The sequence below is a fragment of the Onychostoma macrolepis genome, chromosome 11 (assembly GCF_012432095.1).
Source record: "Onychostoma macrolepis isolate SWU-2019 chromosome 11, ASM1243209v1, whole genome shotgun sequence".
In the NCBI taxonomy this organism is placed as follows: domain Eukaryota; kingdom Metazoa; phylum Chordata; class Actinopteri; order Cypriniformes; family Cyprinidae; genus Onychostoma; species Onychostoma macrolepis.
The window spans coordinates 26,532,336-26,541,435 of record NC_081165.1 but is presented as its reverse complement, the minus strand read 5'-3'; the positions used below and the strand labels follow the sequence as shown (position 1 = coordinate 26,541,435).

General features: G+C 33.7%; 1 protein-coding gene across 1 annotated transcript; it reads left to right on the top strand.

Moving 5' to 3' along the window:
* Positions 1 to 5,530: 5,530 nt before the first annotated feature.
* Positions 5,531 to 8,762, top strand: LOC131549643 (uncharacterized). Its single transcript, XM_058792003.1, has 3 exons — positions 5,531 to 5,659; positions 5,744 to 5,800; positions 6,247 to 8,762. The coding sequence occupies exons 1-3, from the start codon at positions 5,614 to 5,616 to the stop codon at positions 6,867 to 6,869; spliced, it is 726 nt and encodes a 241-aa protein (XP_058647986.1). The 5' UTR covers positions 5,531 to 5,613; the 3' UTR covers positions 6,870 to 8,762.
* The last annotated feature ends 338 nt before the right edge of the window (positions 8,763 to 9,100 follow it).

Here is a 9,100-nt window from a genome sequence, read left to right as displayed (position 1 = left end):
GCCCAAAGATAAAACAGTTTACCCCACTGACTATGTTTGAGAAAAAAAAAAATATCATTCTGAAAATATAATTATATTTTTATTAAATAACACGTACTCCCTATCTACAGGCCCTACTGTTCGCATATAATTTATAACTGTGATGTTCTACAAAACAACAAACTTTAAAACACTTTTTTTCATACTGTTGAAAATTAGATCATTGTACGGTTGCAGAGAGAGCTCAACACCTGCACATTAAGAAAACATCTTCATCAATTTGACAAAACACGCGCTGCAAATGCTCACAACACAAACAAATAAAGAAACACGTTGCAAATACAATTCTTTATTTGTTTGTGTTGTGAGCATTTGCAGCGCGTGTTTTGTCAAATTGATGAAGATGTTTTCTTAATGTGCAGGTGTATCATTTACTGTGAAATCCGTTTTCTCTCCGGTACATCACCAGTGAAAGCTTCATAGTGAAAACTTCTACGTCACTCTTGTCAACGTAGTCCATAGTTACAATAAAAATTTATCTTGACTTTATATTGTGGGGGCATTTACCCCACTCTACCCTATTCCAGTAATCCCCTAATGATGCAGAGAGGCTAAACACTCACACCTTGAGTCTGGGAATCAAAGCAAGCGCTAGTTTCGAGATGAACTGGCCTTTTCAAGATTTTGCAGGAAATCCTCTTTCAAGTAAAGAAGAGCGTGTGACTTCTGCAAACAAACACTTTTTAAGATTGCATGGATGTTGGAATAAAATATTTTGCATGAAACTACTGATGCAAATAAAGAATATTAATTTTTAAGAATGTGTGTGTTGGATTTATTGTCAGGGTCTTAAGGGATGATCAAACTAGGCCTTCTGTACATATCTTTTGAGTGACAATGGGCTCCATATGGGATGGAAAGTGATCAAGGACTTGGGCTTCAATTAAACCTACTGCAGGACTTTTTTTGACGTTTTTGGCTTTCACTTTCAGTTGCTGCCTATATTTATAGGGATCTGTGGTATACTGACCGAGACACCTCGACACTCCACCAAAGACTTATTGAGATTGAGAACCTGTTACACACAAAAATGTCCAAAGAACAACAGTTAAGGCTCCATGGACATGGTGGAAATGGTAAGTGCATTTTAATATAAAGCTTGTTGTTTTTCAACACATCTGTGTCTATTTGCACTGCATTAAAGCTCATTTGTTTTATTTGCAGATGAAGACTGTGATATACCTGCTACCAAACATTTCCACCGTGGAGATGAGGAATGTGGTGAGTGTATTGTAATAGTTGGTCTATATTACTAACACTGACTTTGCACAAACTCCCATGAGCACTTTCTTATCTGTGACCTGCTTGTTTCAAAATGAGCCTCTGGTTTCAGCCACCCACGTACGTGTGTGTGTGTGTGTGTGTGTGTGTGTGTGTTTGTGTGTGTGTTCAGGAGAGCAAACGTACATTTGTGTTGTGTTTTATTTTATTTTATTTTATATTTTCATTTAATAATTTATCATTATGTAAGTTACCATTTGATTATTTATATCACTTTTATAATCATCTATCATTTAATCATTTAAATATTAATTATTTGATTATATGTCATTTATATTATGTTTTTAACTATTTTATTATTATTACCATTTTTATTCCTTCCTTATTGTTATGATCTAATCATTGGAGATATTTGTTTTCATGAGAAAATGAGAATATCTCCTTTTCAATGTTTTAACATCACAGGATGATGTTGTGAAGCGGTAAATTTGTGCTGGTCAGACGAAGACTGAGCTTTGAAACATACACAACTAAGATTATTCAATGAAAACAAAAAAATTCTTGGCTGATAGAAGACTGTTAATACTGTTCAGTGTTCATTTTATTTATAAAGCACATATTAATACAACAAATGTTGTCCACAGTGCTGTACATGAAACAAGGCAGAATAACAATAAAATCACTTTCAAATTCTATATCATAACAGCACACAAACTCAAATAAAAGCTTAGATTTAGTGAGGCAACTGGTAAAACCCAATGTCACCACCAACACCGCACTCATGTATGCTCAAACGCCACAGTAAAAAAAAATGTTTTTAAATGTTGTTTAAACTCTCCAAGAGTGAAGCATATAAAGTGGCAGACCATTCCACAGCATAGGAGCAGTCTCCTCTCATCTTCCGGTACGTCCGACCTCTAAGAGACTCGATGACTCTCTTTGATTTCTTAGCCTGGATCAGATCAGCTATATATGGTGGAGCTGTACCATAACCAGTGTTGGGTTCCAGACAAAACTTGCTGTTAACAAGTTGTTTGAATACCAGACAAAACAGATATTTTCTGACAGGATCTGATTTAGAGATCTGATCTAACAAAATGCTATCCAAAAGTACAATGCATTATATATAAAAAGTAAAAAAAAAAATTAAAAAAAATTATATATATATATAATGTATACTGTATATATAGTCTTTCTTTTACGTTTTTGAAATGAAAGAAGTATCTTATGCTCACCAAGGATGTATTTATTTGATCAAAAATACTGTAATATTACATATGACAATACTGTTAACTGTGAATTTTTGTTTTCTATGTAAACATATTATAAATGTAATTTATTCCCGTGATGCAAATCTGAATTTTCAGCATCATTTCTCCAGTCTTCAGTGTCACATGATCCTTCAGAAATCATTCTAATATTCTGATTTGCTGTTCAAGAAACATTTCTGATTATTAACAATGTTGAAAACAGTCGTGCTGCTTTATATCTTTGTGGTGATGCACTACCATTCAAAAGTTTGAAGTAAGATTTACAAAAAAAAAGAAATACTTTTATTCAGCATGAAATTGATCAAATGTGATGTTTTGAATATTACAAAAGATTTCTATTTCAAATAAATGCTGTTCTTTTGAATCCTGAAATATACAATGTGTCAAAGTTTTGACAAAAATATGAAGCAGTTTTTAGCTGTGGACTCTTTTCAACTGAACTTTTTTACAAAACCATAAGAATATTTTATATGTAGTTCGTTTTATGTTATACATTGATGCACACCTGAGCTTTGGATTTTTTGGAAAATATTAATGCCAGTGTCAATTCACTGACTAAGCTTCATCATTGGAAATATTGACACCATTTTCAAATAAAAACTGAAAACCTATTATGCAATTTGGCCGTTCATTTACATGGCAACGGTATTTCAGGGGCCTGAAAACGGCAGTGTTCAGTCTATAGACATGAGCGAGTACTTGACAACCAATCAACAACAATGACAGACTACAGGACCGTATGTGCACAGATGCGTAGTTTATTCTTTATGAATAAAGCAGCACTAGTGGATGCATGTGAACGAGGATCATTTTGACAATGTTGTCATCTGTATGCAAAACGTTTCAAAAACACAAAGGAAACACTTTTATGTTTCTAGCACATCGTTGCCTTGTAAACGCACCCTACGAGTGTAAAGAGGAGAAGCTGTTTAAAGAATAAATGAATGGATGGATGTACACATGCCGTGGCATCAAAATGCTAATTTACTGGTAATGTTACAACTTCTCATCCCAGAAAATTGCAAGGACTGATTAAAACTGTAATTTACTGATAATATACCAGACATGCCCTAATGACACAGAGAGACTAACCGCCCACACATTGAGTCTGGGAATCAAAGCAAACGCTGAAGTGTTGATATATGAGGATGAACAGTGGCCCTTTCAATTTCATATTTTATACACACTTCTGCAAACACACATGCCAACAGGGGCGTAGCCATCATTTCAGAAGTGAGGGGGACAGAAACTGGCAAAAAAGTCAAATACACTGATAGACAATTACCAAATAATTTGTATTCTGTAATATTTTTTTCTTAATGGCAATTTTAAGATTTGTTTATACTACTTTTTTTGTGTTTTGCTTTTTGTTTTTATCGCAGAATAGGGCAGAAAATATATTTGGTCCCACTTTATATTAGGTGGCCTTAACTACTATGTACTTACATTTAAATTAATAATTTGATACAATGCACTTATTGTGTACATACATGTTTTTACATTGTACTTATATTTTAAAAAATACCTATATGTAGTTACATCTGTAATTAATTTCTGTAATTACATTTATAATTACACTGTTGACCCATCCCTTACACCTTAATCCACCCTTAAACCTACCCATACCGCCAAACCTGTCCCTAACCTTACCCGTATCCCACCTCAGTAGCAGCAAAAGTGTTTTGCAATACAATATGAACACAATAAGTACATTGTACACTCTCAGAAATAAAGGTACAAAAGCTGTCACTGGGGTGGTTCAAAAGGTACATGTTTGTACCTAAAGGGTCCATTTTGGTACCTTAAAGGTACATATTAGTACTTAAAGTGTACATATTTGAACCTAATAGGTACAAAAGTGTACCTTTTGAAAAGGTACCACCCCAGTGACAGCTTTTGTACCTTTATTTCTGAGAGTGTACTTATTTTTGATGTAAGTACATAGTAGTTAAGGCCAACTAATATAAAGTGTGACCATACATTTTATAGTTTCTATAGCCCACTGTAAAAAACGCTGTCAGATTGCACTAAATAAGTTATTCAGATAACTTATTTATTACCTGGAGATGACATGAAAAACACACATAAATTATATTGTTGCAATTGTGCATGTATTGACTTCATGTTTTTTATTCAGCTTAGCTACAGAGATAGCTGGATGCTTTTGTCCATATCTGGGAAAAAGTTCTTAAAAGAAAATTTAAAGAAAATATCTAAAGAACCTGTAGGCTACATGTAATTTTTGGATTCCACAAAAGGGTCTTCATAGTGGAAAAAGGGTCTTTTTAAAAGGGTTTTTAAAAGTTCTGAGAAAACTAAAATATTCTTTTAGGAGCTGTTCACCGGCATGAGCGAGTTCTCAACCAAAATGTAGCATCAAAATGCTAATTTACTGGTAATGTTACAAATTCTCATCCCAGAAAATTGCAAGAACTGATTAAAACTGTAATTTACTGGTAATATTCCAGTAATCCCCTAATGATGCAGAGAGGCTAAACACTCACACCTTGAGTCTGGGAATCAAAGCAAGCGCTAGTTTCGAGATGAAGTGGCCCTTTCAAGATTTTGCAGGAGATCCTCTTTCAAGTAAAGAAGAGCGTGTGACTTCTGCAAACAAACACTTTTTAAGATTGCATGGAAAGGTTTTATGGATGTTGGAATGAAATATTCTTCATGAAACTACTGATGCAAATAAAGAATATTAAATTTTAAGATTTTGTGTGTGTTGGATTTATTGTCAGGGTTTTAGGGGATGATCAAACTAGACTATATTTTTCGGACAGGATATGATGTGATCCTCTAGGGCTTCAGTTTTAATAAATAACAGGAACAAATAATACAAGTCATAGTTTACCTGTTCATTATACAACACTTCCGTTTGTACATTTCTTTTAAGTAACAATGGGCTCCATATGGGATGGAAAGTGATCAAGGACTTGGGCTTCAATGAAACCTACTGCAGGACTTCTTGTTTTTGGCTTTCACTTTCAGTCGATGGTGTATATATGGAGCAGCGGTTCTGACCGAGACACCACGACACTCCACCAAAGACTTACTGAGATTGAGAACCTGACACACAAAAATGTCTAAAGAACAAAAGTTAAGGCTCCGTGGACATGGTGGAAATGGTAAGTGCATTTTAATATAAAGCTTGTTGTTTTTCTACACATCTGTGTCTATTTGCACTGCATTAAGATTTGTTTTATTTGCAGATGAAGACTCTGATAGACCCGATAACAGACATTTCCACCGTGGAGATGAGGAAAGTGGTGAGTGTATTGTAATAGTTGGTCTATATTACTAACACTGACTTTGCACAAACTCTACAATTTAGTATTACTTGTTAATTTATTTATTTTATTTTGTGTATTTAGGTACTTCTTCATTTTCTCAATGTAGTTTGTTATACAGTAGCCTATATGTGTTTCTGAATATTCCCAAATGCTGAAGGTCAAAGAAAAAGATTGTTGCAGTTATTTTTAAAAGAAATATGAAATATGTGTCTTAATTAAATGTAAAATATATTATCACTAAAACTCTATGAAGATGCATGCAAACCAAATCTCAGACTGAATCACACCAAATACAGAAATATTAGCTTGCAAGGTTCACTAAAACCAACTCGTCACATTTACAGTGTTCTAATGTTCAGCACAAGAGGGCATACATGTATATAAAGCTTGTTGTTTCTCTAAACATCCATGTCTATGTGCAGATGAAGAGAACTCTGACATAAATGAATTCGACGAGGCTACCATAAAAAAGTCAAGAGCGCAAGATACATCAGCTGCTGTTTCAAGCGACATCATAAACGTGATTGAGACGTATTGCGTAGCGAGTGAAAACAAACCAGGAAAGAGGATTCCCAATATTGGATACATGGGAGTGCAAGATACATCAGCTATTGTTTCAAGCGAAATCATAAACATGAATGGCATACCAGTGACTGTCAATATAGAAGGCAGTTATGCTAAAGAAGGCTCTTATGCCAAAACAGGAATGATGATTCCCCAGTTTGGATACTTTGCAGAAAGAGGATTTGGACGAGTTAGTGCTGAATGCAGTCTATTTGCAGCAGAGGCAGAAGCCAAAGGTCCAAATTCCTCATATAGTACTGCAGCCAGTCCGGATGGAGTCGAAGCAATGGCTCGAGTTGAACTCGCCAGTGCATCAGTTAAAGCCGGTCCACTTGGTCTGAAAGTGGGAGTTGGATTTGACACGGGTGCATCTGCTGGTGTGGACGGGGTGGAGGCCAAAGTCCTGGGAACTGGATTCACAATTGGTTCAAAAAATAGTATATCTGTTCTGGGTTCAGAAGCTTCATGTTCAGTCATGTAGTCACAGAGGTATTCATTAATAATTTGTAATAATTTGTGTAACACTTTACTACCAAACCATGAAGACAAGCATTTTTTTTTTTTTTTTTTTCATTTTTTAAATTTTTAACCAGTTTTAATGCTGAATTAGAATTGTTATTGAGTTATAAATACACAAAATTATACTTTTAAATAATAATAATAATAATAATAATATGAAATTATATATATATATATATATATTTTAGATTTTATAATTCTACAAATGTTATGTTAGTGCGTATATAGCCTAGTGCTTAACAAATGTATTTGACCACCACCCAATGCAAGGTTTGTACCACAGCTGTCCTAAACTAACAGTATTGGTGACAGGGACGATTCTAGGATTTTCATTTTAGGGGGGCTGAGCCCCCAATGAGGGTATAATAATAAAAAAAATTAAAAAAATATTTACAAAAGAATTGATTGAAAATTTGTTCAAAAAATTGTATAACCGTACTACATAAATTCAATTCAAACTATTTTTTTTTTTTTTTTTTTTAATTAATACAAAACACACACACAATGTTTCAATCTCTGTCAATCACTCTGATATGCAATTAAAATAAGTGCACTGACTGAGTACTGTCGGTCACTGTCTTTAATCATTTCTATGCATAACTGTATGGTAGTTAATGCCACATGCACTGTAATATTATGTTCTATATTGAAAGCTAAATTTTCAAATGAAAATAGCAATAACGTGATCGTTTTATAAAGCGTTCATATGTGTTAAGGGCTTTAGCTGAAGGAAACAGCTGTGGTGTGATCAATGGTGAATGCAGCGAAAACTTTACAGTAGATTGGAAACCGATTGCTCTCCCATGACTTTTTGTAAACTGTATTTATGACAAAGAACTGCATAGATGTAGATATTATAACAATCTTTATCGATAAACACCTCCTTGTCTTCTCCTCTGCGCCACCGCAGTCTGTGGATTAAAGAACGCGCAGAAAGATGCGGAGGAGCCGAAGTCTGCTGCCGTTTTCATTTGAAATTATAAGGGAAAGAACCGCAAGATTTTTAGGGGGGCTGAGCAGAAATTTAGGGGTGCTAAAGCCCCCCTAAAATGGCCTAGCGAAGCCCATGATTGGTGATTACCAAAATATTTTTTTATGTTTATGTGTATGTGTATTATTTGCTAAATAAAATGCATTTTTTCGATTACTTTTAGATTTTTAGATAGATAGATAGATAGATAGATACAATTTTGATGCAATAAATATGGTATAATTTAACAATGTTCATCCCTCTAAAACAGAAAAAAAAAACATCTTTCACAAACACGTCTGTCTCTATTAAAGTGTTTAGTGTATATAATGAGTTGTATTTGTAGGGGTTATTATAGTATAATCACTCATTTTCAAACCCTGGTTACAGTCTCTTGTCGCCATCTAACAGATCGCTTCTGAATACTAAATAGGCTACTATTATTAATTAGGCTATTACTATAATTTATATAAAAATATTATTTATAGAATAATAATAGAATAGAATAGAATAATTTATAGAATAATAATACTTAATAAACAACAACAGCCATCATGAAATTTGCTAAACAATTCAGTCAAAAGCACATAACTGAACATAATTGAATGCATGACGCTAACTAAGCATATTACATACATGTACGTATATTACTGCCAAATGGACATTACTTTGTGGCTGATAACAATACTATTGTAAAACAAACTGTAAAGCTGCTTGGAAACAATGTGTATTGTGAAATAAACCTGAACGGAATCAAATGTTTATTGCTTTTCTCTTATAACTGTTATAATGTGTTTATAGGACTTTCTGGAGACAATCAGAGCCGGTTCTAGACATTTGGAGGCTCTAGACAAAATTCATGTTTGAGGTCCCCCACTCCCAATAAAAAACATATGAAACAAATATGATTCCTAACCTTTTCATTTATACAACATTTCATTTTAAAATTTGGCCAAAAGTTACTATTCACTGTTTTTGAAAGAAGTCGCTTATGATCAGCAAGTCTGCATGTATTTGATCAGAAATACAGAAATAACTATAATATTGTGAAATATTGTTACGATTTAAAATAATGGTTTCTATTTTTACCGTACTTTAACATATTTATTTCTGTGATCAAAGCTGAATTTTCAGCATCATTTCACCAGTCTTCAGTGTCACATGATCCTTCAGAAATCATTCATGCTTCTTTATTATAAATGTTAGAAACAGTTGTGCTGCTT

Coding starts and splice junctions, on each gene's coding strand:
- LOC131549643 (XM_058792003.1), top strand. CDS start 5,614: ATGTCTAAAGAACAAAAGTTAAGGCTCCGTGGACATGGTGGAAATG. Junction 5,660..5,743: donor CCGTGGACATGGTGGAAATG/GTAAGTGCATTT, acceptor TTTTATTTGCAG/ATGAAGACTCTGATAGACCC. Junction 5,801..6,246: donor CCGTGGAGATGAGGAAAGTG/GTGAGTGTATTG, acceptor GTCTATGTGCAG/ATGAAGAGAACTCTGACATA.